General features: G+C 46.9%; 3 protein-coding genes across 15 annotated transcripts; all 3 read right to left on the bottom strand.

Annotated features, from left to right (window-relative positions):
• Positions 1-519: 519 nt before the first annotated feature.
• aftpha (aftiphilin a) lies at positions 520-7,018 on the bottom strand. 13 transcript variants are annotated; one of them, XM_057035912.1, is made up of 10 exons: positions 6,822-6,984; positions 3,927-5,417; positions 3,606-3,769; positions 3,401-3,530; positions 3,257-3,313; positions 3,072-3,182; positions 2,921-2,981; positions 2,395-2,478; positions 1,792-1,915; positions 520-1,649 (listed from the first exon to the last, which is right to left on the bottom strand). In XM_057035912.1, the coding sequence occupies exons 2-10, from the start codon at positions 5,382-5,384 to the stop codon at positions 1,508-1,510; spliced, it is 2,331 nt and encodes a 776-aa protein (XP_056891892.1). In that variant the 5' UTR covers positions 5,385-5,417; positions 6,822-6,984; the 3' UTR covers positions 520-1,507. The 13 variants fall into 13 exon arrangements, 7 of the variants coding, with proteins under 7 accessions (XP_056891892.1, XP_056891891.1, XP_056891894.1 ...); XM_057035911.1 differs by having other exon boundaries at positions 2,921-2,984; XR_008951035.1 differs by having other exon boundaries at positions 1,792-2,478; positions 2,921-2,984; positions 6,762-7,018.
• Positions 7,019-7,190: 172 nt separating this feature from the next.
• On the bottom strand, positions 7,191-9,348 carry LOC130527538 (galectin-related protein-like). The gene is made up of 5 exons (XM_057036170.1): positions 9,229-9,348; positions 8,356-8,415; positions 8,182-8,270; positions 7,785-7,968; positions 7,191-7,713 (listed from the first exon to the last, which is right to left on the bottom strand). The coding sequence occupies exons 1-5, from the start codon at positions 9,259-9,261 to the stop codon at positions 7,570-7,572; spliced, it is 510 nt and encodes a 169-aa protein (XP_056892150.1). The 5' UTR covers positions 9,262-9,348; the 3' UTR covers positions 7,191-7,569.
• A 375-nt stretch (positions 9,349-9,723) lies between these two features.
• LOC130527473 (equilibrative nucleoside transporter 2-like) lies at positions 9,724-14,263 on the bottom strand. The gene is made up of 14 exons (XM_057036052.1): positions 13,964-14,263; positions 12,925-13,069; positions 12,797-12,849; positions 12,639-12,720; positions 12,361-12,509; positions 12,071-12,210; positions 11,792-11,926; positions 11,603-11,700; positions 11,402-11,474; positions 11,147-11,235; positions 10,872-10,980; positions 10,588-10,673; positions 10,326-10,522; positions 9,724-10,205 (listed from the first exon to the last, which is right to left on the bottom strand). Exons 3-14 carry the CDS (start codon positions 12,823-12,825, stop codon positions 10,094-10,096), a joined length of 1,299 nt encoding a protein of 432 aa, XP_056892032.1. The 5' UTR covers positions 12,826-12,849; positions 12,925-13,069; positions 13,964-14,263; the 3' UTR covers positions 9,724-10,093.
• Positions 14,264-15,793: the final 1,530 nt, after the last annotated feature.

The raw sequence follows: 15,793 nt of genomic DNA on the forward strand, positions 1-15,793 counted from the left end.
GCAACAATAACTCCCAAACTACCTTCTCTGTAGTTGAGGGTTCCTCTTAGAAGCAACGCCACCTGGTCAACGGTTCACTGGAGAACTTTAGTGCTCAACATTAGAGCCGCTGTTGTTCTGCAAGCGATCATGAGCTCCCTTAAAGCTCCAAGGGAGGCTGCTTAGTTCTTTGGGTTGACCTGGTAAAGTGCCGTTCCAATGAAGCAGTTACTTTTTTTTTTTGAGATGCACAGGTGGCCAATGGGGATTCTTCATAAGTCTCAATGTCAGGTCAGTTTTTCCATCCAGAAGAACCTGGAGGTGACTGATCTGTTGTCACACATTAAACAATAGAAGCCGATTGTTGATAACATCTTTGATACTGAGTCGCATATAAATCTACCTAAATTAATTTAATAGCTTTTACCTATTAAATTTAAAGTAGGATTCGCCAAGTAGTTTGTTCTTGCGGCGCCCCCTGCTGGACGTCAGGTGTAACAGCAGGATGGAAGCCTGACATGAAGCAAGAGGAAACCAGCAGAGAAGTTAACTATTTAATTTGTGTACACTAAAAGTAAAATATACAGTTACAGTCTGAAAAGAACCTGGACATGCACAACAACCTTCCTGACAGGCTCTTCAAATGATTCCATTTTTTCCATAGGAATTTCCCCTTACATTTACAGTCCATAGTTTAACTGTACACAGTCTAAAGCCACAGTGAACTATGATTACATCCATTTCATCTTTACAATGTGCAAAATCCTCCAGGGAGGGAGACGTACGGACCAGAGTCTCAGCAGAGAAAAACAAAAGCGTAAAAGAAAGTGTTTCAACCAACACACACCAGCAGTTTGGTCCCTTCATCCCCTCAGACGACCCCGACCTTAGTGGTTCACACCAATATCCCAGTTTTACCCCAAAACGACAGAACCAAGGGCCCACCAGAAAAGAGATGAATCCGTCAGAATCAATGAAGGGAGCAAAAGAAATGATTCTCCTGGAACAAAGTCAGCAGCATTTGGTTTGGAGGAAGAATCCAGAGAAGAGATGGAGGGACTAAAGAAAGATAGTACATTAAAAAAGCTAAAAACAAACATTCAGGGGATTTTGCAGGCAGTGTGGTTTCAAGTCAATAAATATGCTGATATCATTTACCTATACCTTTATGAATGGATTAATTTCAGCTTCCGTTTGGACCAGTGTTTCCTTCAGACAAAAACCACCACAGATATAAAAATAAAGTCAAAATAGAAACTTAATCCCTGATTATGTACATGATTTCTCTGGATATGAACCATCATCTATAAATTAGCATCTCTATAAATTAGTTATTTACCTGTGCACGAACTCGTCCTCACTCATCCTAAATGCTTCAATTTATTTTTAAAATGGATAAAACAAGACAAATGTTAAAAAAAAGGACAAAAGTGAAGAACTAAAGACCAAAGTAAATAAAAGAAATAGATTTTGTAAAAGCTTCGGAGCTGGGTGGGGCCAAGAACGGTGCTTGCTGGGGGGTAGGGTCTCAGTCTGGCGTACTCTGGCAGACAAGTGGCATCAGTGTGGCAGGAAACATCAACACTTTGGCCTGCATGAAGGACAGATCGGGCAGAGCGGCGATCACTTTAGCCGCCTCTTCACTCAGGTTCTCTTCCTTCCTGGGTTTCCTGTCCAGACAGGAAGTGACCAAAGAGCAGTGGCCATGATCATACATCAGAATTCAGCAAAAACAGTAAAAAGTTCCTCCTTTAGGCAGAAAAAAATGTCTTATTAAAGCACTGAAATGAAGACACAATAAAGTGATCTGACCTGGTGGAGGTGCTGGTTTTCTCCATGGTGGACATGAGCCGGGCAAAGGCATCCACCATGCGGCTGCTGGAGCTGCTGAGGTCCAGCTTTGCTGTGGTCAGCTCGTACAGCTCGGGGTCGACCCCTGACCGGGACAGGAAACAAGCAGGCTTTTATTGTGAAATCCAAATGAAGTTTGGACGATGTGTGGGCTGTTAACTGTGAAACCTCCAGCCTATGTTTGTTCTTTATGTATGGTAACTTTTCACAGCTAAAGCAAGACATCAAAACTGGCATTGTTGGGAGAAATGTCACACATTTGTGACCTCTGCAGGAGATTATTTTTATTTGTACGGTGTGCTGAAAGGAGGCTGAAACTTTCATCCCATTCCAGAAATCTGCTGACAAATTCCTCACAGGTGTGCTCTAATTTACTTTCAAACAGCTTAAAAAGAACAAACTCAACAGCCCCCAGCGGGACGAAATGCCGCCAACGTGTGGCTGCGCTCAGCAGCTGCATCTGTAACAGTGGGAACAAACTGAAACAAAAGTGAAACTGTGTTGATATTTGATGAAGGTTACAGGTGAGATGGAGGAATGGAAGGATTAGGAGGTGCTGCTGACCTGGCATGGAGGCTGAGTTGGTAGAACCTGAATCCTCCACAGGACCAAAAAAGTCCAAGTTTAAGAGAGCCGAGCCTCCGCTCGCTGCAGAATCAGGGGCGGCCGAGGTTATCAGACAGACAGAGTGAGACAGCAGAGACGCGTACTGATCAAAGAGTAAGACAGGTGACAGACATGTTGCTCCCATCGGTGAGAACAGAGGAGGAAAAATCCACCAAAACCTCTGCTCTCAGAATTCTTACCCTTTCCTCCAAATACCAAAGAATTAATGTTCAACTGTGGCTGATCCACAGTTTCCTTTAATCTACTTCTGATCAATTATTAAAAATCTCAGCCTTTGATTTCACCTGCAGATGTTTCCTGTGGATTTTTCCTTCATTGAAGAACGTGTTAATAATCAGAGAATAACATGCAGGATGGACCCAGCTCCTCTGATTGGCTGGTGACTTTACACATTTCTCAACAGGAGAGATGATTAAGTGACCACAGAAGGGAGCCGAAGGTCAGGAGGGCAAGGCTTATTTACCATCCAGAGGGTTGGTAAGGCCACTGCTGCTCCAGTCAAACTGGATGGGGGGGAGCGCCTCCTGCTGAGTAACAACAGACAACATCAACAGCTCCAAACGGGTGCACGTATGTGCGCATTGGTGCCGACAGACACACACTCACTCACTTACCTGGACTGAATCTGAGTTTTCTGTCACCACTGGAGGCATCTGGCCGATTGAGGCGATCATCTCTGCAGCAGAGATGGGCTTCACAGGCTCTTTGGTTGGTTCCAACATCCCCTGAAATCACAGCAGGATCAAACCATCAGCACAGAACCTGCACGGCTCAGAGGACAGAGGGTAGGTCGACTCACCAGACTGGCAGCATACATGGGGACAATTACGGGCTGCTTCTTCTGTCCGGTGAACAGCTGTAGGGGGAGAAACCGCAGGTTTACAGAGCATCTATCGTCCTCAGTCTCCAGAGGATCTGAACCCTCCGTTAGTCCAGGACTTACGATGTTCCGGGTGTCGATTCCCAGGCAGGACAGCAGCACTTTGTTGCAGTGGGAGCCCCCCCACTGGTGCCTGAGCCCAAACGCTTCGTGGATGTCCTGAAGCCGCATCCACACACTGCCGTGTGTAGACCTGTCAAAGACACAATGGTTGATAAGGCCCTCATCTGGTCCTGCGTGAACACAGACGTGACTTCAAAGGACTCACCTGTTGCACAGTGACCCCCCCTCCTCCCCCCCTCCAGCCTGAACCCTGTCCTCTGCAGGTCCCAGCAGAGTCCTTAGGAACACCACCTCTTCATCCAGGCTAGGAACAGCAGGCTGAGGGAAGCTGCTCTGAAACAACTTCTCCAGGCGGCTCGAGAGCGAAGCCTGCAGACAGGACCATCAACAGGTCAAAGGTCAGACCCACGCCAGCCAGAAGGATCTTTGTCCTCATTTATTGTTATTTTGTTAGCTGTTGTTTTACGTTTACACAGGAACCAAGACACTCTTCTCCCAGTCTGACCACTACGGCATCAGGACTTACTGTCGTTTTGTCTGTCCCAATGTCGTCCCCTCTCACTGCAGCCTCTTCTCCTCTGTGCTCCTGCTCCTTCTCCTCCTCTCTGCTCTTAGCAGAAGCAGAGATGTGCGTCTCAGTGCTGAACGCCGCCCACGACTCCCCCTCCCCATGCCCCTCCTCAAAGGCACTCCACCCTGCGTCTGCCTCCTGACCATCAGTAGCCGAGCTGAAGTTTCCAAAACTGTCACTGATGGGGAATTCTGTGAACTTCTCAGTGTTGTTGTCAGTGCTTTGAAACTTGGGGGCATTAAAGTTGCCAAAGTCGTTGTCGTCCCCGTCCTCTGTGGGTTCCTGCGTGGGGGCAGAGCTATGTGACCTGCTCCCGTCCTGCTCAGCATCCTGTTCAAAATCAGTAAAACCTGGAGCACTGAAGGAGGAAGCATCACCAAAGTCCCCAAAGTCTTCATCATCTTCTGCCAGCTGGCTGTGGTCAGCAGGCGTGGTGGTTTCCCCCTGGAGAGGGGGGGAAGGCACAGAGCCCGTGGTGCTCATGTCGGCGTACTCCTCCAGAGCATCTGTGGACAGCAGGCGGCCAAGCGACGTTTCCGTCTCTGTCTCGGTGTCAGAGCTCTTCCCGTGGATCTGTTCCGTCTCTTCAGGTCCACTGGGCGAAAGGCCATTTTGACTGTGGGCCCCCACATTGGTCCCGTCAGCCACGCCCAGTCCGTTCAGGGTATTAGTGCAAACTGAGGCCAAGTGCTCTTGTGCAAAGGCTGCATCGCTGGGGGGCCCCGGGCCCCAGCCCGTGTTGCACGAGCCATCTGGGGCCTCTGCAGGAGCAGATATGGACTCAGACTCCTGGGTTCTGCTTGAGTCCCTGAGAGTGTCCTCTGCAGGGGCTCTCTGCTCTGGATGGATGACGTGTCCTTCAGCATCAGAAAAAGAAGCAAAGTCAGCAAAGTCGTCCTCTGGACTCTCTGGCCGGACGCTGCCCAGATCCTCCACAGACGTTCCTTTACTAAGAGAGTGGACAGAGTTCTGCAGGGAGGGGCTTCCCTGAAGGTCAAAGGTCACAAACCCATTAGTGAGAGCCTCTGGGCCTCTGCTGTTGGGGTTGCTCACTGGATGAACTGGGGAGCCTGTGAGGACACTTTTTGTCTCAGTCCTGTCTGTGGGAGTGTCGCCACGGTGCCCTGCTGGCACGACTCCATTAGCTTTGAGCGGCTCGTTGCGGTGCATGCTGGTGGAGGAGCTGTGGCTGAATCCCAGCATGCCGCGGCTGTTGAGGAGCTCTGGGGGGGAGGTGGCGTTGAGTGCTTGTGTTTGATTGAAGGTCGTTGGGGTGTCGAGCTCCGTGAGGCTGATGCTGGCGGGCAGAGCGGGAAAAGTGCCGAAGTCTCCAAACTCACTGTCCTCCTCCTCTGTGCCATCATCCATCGGAGGTGGAGACGAGGAGTACATACGGATCACCCCTGGCTCCATGGCTCTTCAATGACTTGACCTGTCTGGTTACACCTTTGAGAAGAAGAGAAGCTGCATCAAGTCTGGAACTGATCGCCATCACCCCACATCTGCTCACTTCCAGAAAAAAAAAGCAAATAATCGAAATGCTCAAGATTTGACTGAATATTTTAACACCGATGTGGCCCCAGATGTCAGGGAATACACATTATTTAGACAAACAGTGATTTTACTACTGCAGCTTTAATTAGGGTGGTTTAATCCCTGAGAGCAGAGAACAGTAATGGAGTGATAATGGGAAGTAGTAAAGCTGAGTGACACATCTTCTGACTTCTGAACAGTCCAGCATCAACCCTAGACAACCCCCTCCCCAATAACTGAAATATTATCCTTTTCTAACAGTTAATCCTAAAAATGATGTGTGTTGAAACAGTTTCAGAATTTGTCAATGAAAACGATCTAGGTCTTCTCAGTTGCTGACACCGTGTTAATGTTAAAGAGAGCTGATGGGATGGCAGCTGCACTGAGGCGGACAAAAGGAACCTGTCTCCGTTCTTGCAACCTGAGCAGCGGGTCTGTGTTTACTGATCAACCTTATCTCAGGATTGCTCGAAGCAGCCGGTCCAGTAAGACCAGTAAGACACAAAATGGTTCATTTTCATAGGAAGACCTGGTTCATCACCGCAGACGTCAGTAGATTTGACAAGAGCAGCAAAAAGACAACATTAAACAGCTATTCTGAACACTTTTAAAGACGATTCCATCCGGGTCCGTCGGAACTATCAACGTTTTCACAAGGGCAGCATTTTTGAGAATTTGTTACCATTTGTTGCCAGGGTGAAGGTTCGAGTAACTCCTGGTCAAGGCTGGCTCAGTATAGAGCACTTTTCATCTGAGGCTGAAGTTAAACAGTTGACGGCTAACGTGGCTAAATCGCTGAACTAGCTTAGCTTGCTAACAGGCGGGTGGGTGCTCGGCAGATACATGACAGGTGCTTCGTGTGGAATATAAAACGGGCACAGTGCGATTAATCTACTGTGATGACAACAACAGCACCAGCAGCAACAACAACAAGTAGCATTAATGACACTATACGCGTCAGACATTCTAATCTAAGATGGGTGTAAGGGTGGACAGGTGAGCTTTGCTAGCCTGAGTGTAAAATAATGGAAAACGATGTTGCCAATAGCGAATTTATGCCTCGCATAGACGTCCGTCGCGTCCGATGCTTTGCTAAGTAAAACACATTGACATTCATTGTATAATCTTAAAAACAGCAGCATTAAATGTTGGTGAGACGTGAACTAGCTTAGCTTAATGCGCAGCTAGCTAATATAACTGAAACAAGCGTCTCCGCTGCTCGCTCAGTTAGCCTTAGCTTAGCTTCGCTTAGTTTACCTTCACCATCCAGCTTTGACAGCAGCTGCCTCAGTAACCGACACAAAAGGTCTGACTGACCGTGAGACGTGGTCCGCTGAGGTCCATGGCTGGCTGAGAGAACGAAGCGCTCTCTACACTGAACCGGGTTTGTCCAGCTGGGCACTTGAGGACGGCACAAACCAAAGGTTGACTCAGCCGGCGGCGGCTGCTGTTAGCCTGCCCGTATCTCCCAGCATGCACCGCGGTGGAAGCAGCACGACGACCGCTTCTGCAAAAACTTTTCGCGTTGAACAGGTTCAACAGCGCTCAAAACCAGTCAGAACGGCCTTACTGGGACCAGTAGCAAGTGGCAACTCCACATATCCATCCAGCCTGTCATCATGTATAATCAATGTATATTAATCACAATAGCCTGCAGCTTACAAAGTAAATATACTAAAATACAGCTTTTGTTTCTTTTTTGGGCTTTTAATGTGGAATATAGAGGACGGTCACTTGTAAAAACACTCAAATACGATTTAAAGGGCCTTTTTAAACCACAATTTAAATAACAGTCACTAAACTCTATTCAAGTAAATACATTTTAAAAAATTACAGTTTAAGTCTGCAACAATCAGATACAATATTAGCAAACAGTTTTGTATAGTATATTTAAACTATTTCTGCTGTGGGGGTTGATGTACAAATCTGCTCTGTGAGGCAGAGGTATTTGTAATGACAGCAGCATCAGTAAAACTTCCTGAATTTAATGTGGAAAACCAGTGGGAACACCAACCAACCACAGGCCTGCACAGGCAGACGGGCTACGCTCACACAGGGTCTGGATTTAGGCCAGTTTAGTCACAGAGACGCTGCCTTTGATCCACATGGTGTCAATGTGGCAGAGAGACGTCAGCCTGTGCTGGAAGTTGCAGAGCTGCTCGCCGTCCACGAACACACGGAAACGACTCCGCTCGCAGCGAATCTCCAGCTGCAAACACACATTCACACAGACAGGTCAGAAACTGCAGCCAGCCACCACATCCACAGCCTTCTGGTTACCTTGAAAGGCTGGTCTTTGATGAAGGGGAAGAAGGGGACATCTCGCTCGGCATCCCCCCAGGATCCAGACATGCAGGCTCGGCGGATCGCCTGGCGATCCCGGAAGCGGATGCAGAGCTCCAGCGCCACGTCGGATGGAGGTTCCCCAGAAGTTCCACAACAACCAGTCAAGGCAACGTAGAACCTGACGGAGGCCAGATCAGTCATACACGCCAATACAAAATCAATTTTCAAGTATTTATAACATCTGAATATTTCAGCTTGAATAGCAAAGTTATAACATGGATTTACCAGGTTTATAAAGTTTAAAGGAATCAAAAATGACCTCTTAGTTACTCATCCAGAACTTTACCAGTACTTGAGTAAATTGATCACTTGATGTGAAATCTGAGGTCACCTGTCTGGTCGAGGGTCCACCACCCCGAACATGATGATCCTCTTCCCTGGCTGCAGCCCACCTGGGATGTGACCTCTGAAGGGAACCACCTGAGCAGCAGGAGAGATCAGCTTTCAGACATGAATTGACAAATAAAAGCGTTCTTTCCAGTTTTGAATAATGGAGTCCAATTACCAGACTTCTCTCAGTGTCTCTCTCTGCAGGACGAATGCTTGGCTGGTTTTCTTCACTTTTCTGTGGAAAAACCCATTTCTGGAAGTGCATCACAGCCATAGCAGCTTAAACACGAACATCTGTCAATATCATAGGATGGTTTTACTGGTCTCACTGTGTTCCATCTTTACAGAAGAAACTTCCTGTCCGTCACACTGGACACACTTTAAATAGCAGTTATCTGACTGCTTCATGACCTGAGAGAGGCCGCAGGGAGGTCACATGACCAGCATGTGAGGAAATGAGGAAAAGTTTCGTTTTACCTTCTAAATAAAAGCACAAATGCCTTCATACTGAGCCTACATACTTTGGGGACAGTTGGGTGTGTTAAAGTGGGTATGAGATCTTGTTCCGAACAGGATGTCTAAACAGCATCAAGAGTAAGTTTCTGTCAAAGTTTCACCAACAATGTCCAGACTGATGCGTGAAGGTCCCACATGTACGAAACAATTCATCCAACAAAAATATTAAAATGGACTTTTTACTCTACATTTATTCCAAAAATCAAGCAGAATATTTAACCTCAATATAGTAATTACCAATGTCTTTATTCTGGATATCTGGATTTTATAACACTAGCAATGAAAATACCCGAAAGTGTTCATAGTTGTGACGTCGGAAACACGGCTCTGAAAAGCTAAATCTTTTATTTTTTTAAAACCTGACCGGAAGTACCTTCACTACAATGATTCTGTCAGAGCTTTGGGGGGGGGGGAAACAAATCTAGAAACGATCAATGCCGAAAACCCAGGACTTTGTGAATGTGCGTGTGTGTCTGTGTCAGAACGAAGAACTTCCGGCGTACTGACGCGACGCTCAGGTGTGTGAACTCACCTTCCTGTCTGGTGCTCGCACGCTGTCAGCCATGTCGAACTGGACCCAAACAGACGGCAAAGACGTGAGCTGCAGGTCCGGTCTGATCACCTCCTTTCGCGCACACGCGCGCTGATAATCAGCTGCTTTTTCTGTTTCAGGAACAACTGAGCTCATTGTGAGGCTGCAGTTGAACATTGAGGCTTTTATTCAGTCCTAAAAATGAGTGTCAAAACTAGAAGATGCTTAAAATAATGTTTGTGGAGGTGAAGGAAAACTTTTTTGTAGATCAGAGTTTTGGTTGTAATTGCTCAGTTGTTTTCTTCATGTGATGGTTGGTTAATAAAGTTAACTCAGATGCAGACGTTAGTCTATGTCTTTCATTTCATTTTCAAACATCAGATTTTTCTTTTCTGTTCAGAAAAATGGCAGGAAGTGAGGTCAGAGGAAACATCCATCCATCTGCTCCTTTTTTACAGTTGAAACACTGCCACAAACGTACACTTGGACACACCATTGCTGGTGTAACTGCAAAAGCAGGAAATGGAATATTTAATAAAGTCTGATTACAGCCAGTTCTGAGCTTTGACCTTGTTCAACAGCACACAGATTCATGTCTGTTAACCAGCATTGAATAATCAGCCAGACATCACAGATAAACTCAAGTAGCTTCTTTTTATGGCATTAAATAAAGTGTGAAATGGACTTCAGGAGCGACACCAAACATAAGACCAAAACATCCATTTAAAAATCCAATTTTTGAAATCTTGAATGGAATTTTCACACTTCAGACTGAAGCCTCTCCACTGGAGGCTGATGTGGACCACTGTGAAGAACAGCGTTCCTCTCTGAAGGACCCACAAGAGCTCACACAGTCCATGGCATCCTACACCAGGCTTCCAAGCAAGAAGGAGAAGGCTGCTCCTACTGCCAGACCCAGGATGAGGAAGAAGGTCATGAGAGAGCCAGCTGTCTCGCAGTCCTTCCCTCGCACCAGCCTGATGAGCAGAGCCAAAGTTAGAACCCTAAGGCAGCTCTGAGCTGCTGATGCAGCAGCAAGGATTCTGACAAATGTTTCATTTTCCCAATTTAAAAAGGCAGCACTTTCTGTTACTCACTGTGGCGCGTACACCATGCAGAGGGTTGCTAGATAGCCATTGGAGAAGGCAAACGCCGCCATGATGGCCACAAAGGCGCCGTCATGTGTGAAAATGGTGGGCAATCTGGAGTTCTCCACATTACAGAGCATAAGCAGAGGGATGAAGATCAGGCGAGACAGCACGGCCACAGGGAGCAGAGTACTGTCTCTGGACGGCTGTGAAGACATCCTTCAGGTGAGTGAACAAAACAGGAAGCGCTCAGCAATGGCGGCGGACTCACCCACTGGACGATTGACACGGAGCTGCGGCCGACCAAGTCCATGGTGTTGAACACGATGAAGCAGCAAACGCAGGTGAAGACTTTGTCTGGAGAAGATAGAACCTCCCCCAAATTCAGTTAAAGGTGTGAAGACAAACATGGCTGCCAGAACATGTGAGCGCCCCTGATGGCGGCTCCAGTATCATCCAAACAGAGTGAAACAAGAGTCGCACCTGAATTTAGCAGGAACTCATCAGGAGCTCCTCCCCCAAACATCATATGATGCCATTATGAACTAGACTGACCCCAGGTGACGACGTCCTTGTAGACAGTCTGAACTCGGACTGCGATGACAGGAAACACAGACAACGTGACGGCGAACACACAGGTCACACAGATCGCCGTGAGCCAGATCTGCAAAGAAATTCCAGATTATCAAACCCAAGACGAATCAGCCACAGTGGCACTAGCGATCAGCTCAGGGACACCATCACTGATATTAATTAGGACCAATCTGATTACAGTAGTCCATCGGATGCCTTTAAGCAGTAAACTTATTGGATATTTTTAAGTGCTTCACCTTCCTGAAGACGTTCGGGACGGATGGATGCCGACCTGATGAATGGCGGATATCTGTCACGTTGGCCTCCAGGTTTTTGCTGTTCAAGGCTACAAAAGGAACGTTAGCGGCACCATGAACAATTTCAACAGTCCAACAGCCGAACTGATGGGATGAAAGGTTCTACAGTAGTTCAGAGCCAAAGCTTTTAAACCTGGTTTTCTACAGTAGTTATGACTCTAAGCATAACCTGCTCCTACACATCTGTAGCCTTACCGGTGCTGCTGAGGAGTTCCTCTGACTGCATGCTGTCATGCTGACGTCTGTTCAGGAAAAAACCAGCAAATTTCTGCAGACCAGACAGGAAGACTCACATCTCCAATAGTTCCACAGTATAAAGATCCTGCCAGATCTCTGGTGTGTTCTACTAAAGTTTGGGTGTTTTTTACTGATTGTGGTCCTCATTCCTGTCCTCACCAGGTGAGGCAGCAGCAGGTAGCACACCAGCATTCCCACTGTGGCCACACACGGCGTGATGAAGTATGCCATTGCGGCTGTGCTCTTATCTGCGTTACCTTCCCAGGAAACAAGAAATCCCAGAATTTAGACTTGATTCATTCCCTCAGCATGACTTTAAGCTCTTGGTGGGTTCAGGTGGTCACGTACTGATGATGGAGAGGAGCATTGCGACTGCGGCAAAGATCCCAGCCAGACCCTGACCGCTCATGAACAGCGTGCTGTAGCGAGGAGGGAAGAGCCCCACCAGGCCGAAGAGACTGGCCTGGAGGACCGCACCACAGGCTGCACACACGCATATGCACACGCACGCACACACACACACACACGCACACACACACACACACACACACACACACACACACTAATATATTGTTATGTGTTAGTTTTGGCTGTTGTGTTTTGATATTCTGGGCCACCAAAACTTACTGCTGATGAACCAGATGGTTGCCAAGGTGACAGAGAAGAAGGTGTCTGGGTGCATTGGGACTTGGACCAGAGCTGCTGTGAGGGAGAAGAGGAGGAGGATCCCAACCAGGCTGAAGGTCACACGGAGCCGCTCTCTCACACTAAAGAACCACCCTCATCAGCAGCATCATCATCACCATCATAACCACCACCATCATCATCACCACCACCATCATAACAACCATCTTTTTCACCACTACCACCAGCACCACCCCCACCCTTATCTCCCTGCTCCTCCTTCTCCCCCTCACCAATGGTACAGGAGTGAGTTGAGCAGTGTGAAGAGCAGCAGGGGCAGCTGGGAGAGCAGAACCATCCAGCTGTCGTAGTTGTAGTCGTTGGTGGATTCTGCTGTGCTGTTAGAGCTGCTGTTGGTAAAGCTGAGCCGCTGGTTAAAGTACTTCAAGAGAGAAATCGGACAGGAAGATTATTCATTAAGCTGTGTTTTAGAGCTTTTGTTATACTGACAATTGACTAACTCCATAAACTGCCCTGAAGCCCTGAAGAGGAGGAAGATTATGGGTGACACCTGAGAAGCAGTGATGAAGAAGTTCCAGGGCAGCAAAACTCCCAGTCCAAGCATGAAGATGATGACAGCGACAGTCTGACCACTGCAGACACAACAATCCTGCTGATGTCGGATCCAGAGCACAAAACTAGCAGAAACACCACCATCGCCTGCCTCACCTATCAGGAGGAACCAGCTTCTTCTCCATCCTGATACTCCTTCACACCTGATTCTGCTTGTTGGAGAGCAAATCTGAGCATCAGTGATGTCTGAACTATTTTTACCTGAAGTCAATTTTTAATATTACCTTAAGTATCTGATCAGGTTTGAAGGTCACGTGTTGGTAGCAGCATGAGAGGGTGGGGGAAACACTTGTTTGGCTTCGTCTCTCAGCCCAAAGTCACCTTCTGTGAAATCTGGCAGATGTTTGGAGCTGCGAGGCCCTGGATCACCTTGATGTGAGAAACATCAGTGTGATGGAGCAGAGAGAACAACACATCTGCAATGTCCTATTTTTGGTCCAGGCAGATCTTCAAACGCACAAATCATCTTTTATGACGATTCACACAGCTCCAGGACGAAAGGTGGAACCCCCCTCACCCCCCACCCAAACACACACCCCAGACACACATACGCACAAACACACATCAGACACATGCACACACACCAGACACATAGCCACACGCCCCAGACACTCACACCCCCCAGACACACATTCGCACATCCCAGATACACACACACCCCAGACACACACTCTGGAAGAACCAGACCTAACAAACTCTCCTGCAGAGACTACTGAGAATTTGTTTAAATAATTTGTTCAGGAGTAAATTAAAATATCCGTTGTTATTCATCAGACCTGTATGAATAACAATGGATGCTGTTTACTAGCATATAACGCAGTCAGCAAACAAAACATACGGCCAAGTGTATGTGTGAGTGTATGTGTATGTGTGTGATGGTCCTCAACCCTCCATTTCAACATCTAGAATCCACTAATCCTCCAACCCTTCAAGGGAAATGTTCACACGCTCGAATCTTAATCTGAAAACACGTGCACTCCGGCTCAGAGGGTTTCCATGGTAACGAGGGTCAAGTAGAAATACCACGCAACGTTTAATGATAACGCTTGATCGATCATGACTAATAAAAATAAAAACCTCAACTAGCGCGTGCCGACCTGTCCGATCACAAAAATCACATTTAATCAGGATAAACTGACAGAATCTGAAATGACATTAACCCGCGTGCTTGATTCACACGCGTCTCCTGCGTCGGTCACGTGCAGCCACTTTAGAACGGTCATATGTCAGAGAAGGTAAAGAAGAGGAGGAAGAAGAGCTTACCTGAGTGTCCCGAGCAGGTCTACCAGGTGTGCTTGTATGATCAAACGTCATCAAAGGCGCGCGCGCACCGCGTTTGCGTTTCCTTCCGGTGCAGTGAGGTGCAGGAAGACGTGATTATTATTATTAGTATCAGTAGTAGCAGCAGCAGAAGTAATAGTAGTAGCAGTAGTATTTTAAATGTTGTTGTTTCCCGTCCACGTTGGAAAATAGATCATATTTTGGCGAGCTCGGGTTCTAAGTTGCGGAAGAACTCAGATGCAGATTCCAGTCAACTTATTCTGCTGTTCAAATGCAGAAAGCCATTTTAGTTATCACTCAACAGGAAACACACGAACAAAGGGAAGTCTTCAATGACACACATAATCTCGCTTATGGTGTCCAGGTGCAAACAATAATTAAAACAGTAATTAAACACATTAACGACCAGAACTCAATAAATAGAACATTAACATTGAAAGTTACAAAGGATAACATTTACAACAAATAAAAAACAGGGTTAACACAAACCTGAACCCACAGAACACACTACTACAAAGCATGCTGGGAATTTCCCACTCTGACCCTCCCCAACACGCTACAATATCTTTTGTCATAATTAAGAATTAATCTTTTCTGGAGAAAGATTTTCTGAGACTAAATTAAAAAATATAAAGTAAATATAAATATATTCAGTAATGTCTGTTCCTATTCTTTGTCTTCTCTATTTTAAAAGGACAGAACTCTTTGTCACCATTTTTTATTTGCACATGTGGAACTCTGCCTTGCGACTTTCTTTTATTCTGGCAGCAACAAATAATAACACGGATAGACAGTTAGCAGCCCGCTCCAGTTCCTCTCCCAGGAGAGTATTGTGCAAAAGGGGAGAGGCAGAGGGATCGCCATCACTTTTTTAGGGTCACCACAGAAGAAGAAATGCAGGACGGAGCTCCCAAACCCATCGTTAAGCACCGGAAATGCTGTATTTTTGACAGCTGAGCATGTAACAGACCATATTTTGTGTAATAAAAAACGCTTTATAACACATTATAACACAAAGGCCCTGTTACGCTCACCCCCTCAGAATTACACAAAATCACAAAACCAAAAGAGTAGCAAAAAACAAAACAAAACAAAACACCCCAACACCCAGCACCATAATACAAGATCAGGCACAATCACACAATCAGCTAGACAGCTACCTCTTCAAAGAGTTAAGAGTCAGAACAACATTGTTGAAAACTCCATCGATACAATAGAGATGCCTTTTACATCTCAAGGGGGAAATATGGCTGCCTAGCCACAGGTGGCTGGGGTTTAAGGCATGGCAGTGCACATCAAACTACACAATCATGACAGGAGATGGAACAGGCCTGGTACCAAAAAGTGAGGTAACCTGAGTCATAGATTCATCAAACAGACTAGTTATGCTGATTCCTGTGTAGTTTTTCTGCTTCTCCCCCCCCCCACCCCTCTATTCATTTACAGGTATCGCCACCTTCGGAGCTGCATGATGACCTCCGGCCCCGCTGACCCGCTGTATAGTGTATTTTTGTGTGTGTTTCTGTGCTCTGTGCCTCTCCTCTCCTCTCCTCTCCTCTCCTCTCCTCCTCTCTCTCTCCTCTCCTGTCCTGTCCTGTCCTGTCCTGTCCTGTCCTGTCCTGTCCTGTCCTGTCCTGTCCTCTCCTCCTCTCCTCTCCTCTCCTCTCCTCTCCTCTCCTCTCCTCTCCTCTCCTCTCCTCTCCTCTCCTCTCTCTTTACCCAGCCGGCCATCAGCATGCAGGAGGGTCCCCCTACATGAGCCTGGTCCTGCTCAAGGTTTCTTCCTGTTAAAGGGGGGTTTTTTCTTGCCAC

Source organism: Takifugu flavidus, chromosome 6 (genome assembly GCF_003711565.1).
Source record: "Takifugu flavidus isolate HTHZ2018 chromosome 6, ASM371156v2, whole genome shotgun sequence".
Taxonomy (NCBI): Eukaryota; Metazoa; Chordata; class Actinopteri; order Tetraodontiformes; family Tetraodontidae; genus Takifugu; species Takifugu flavidus.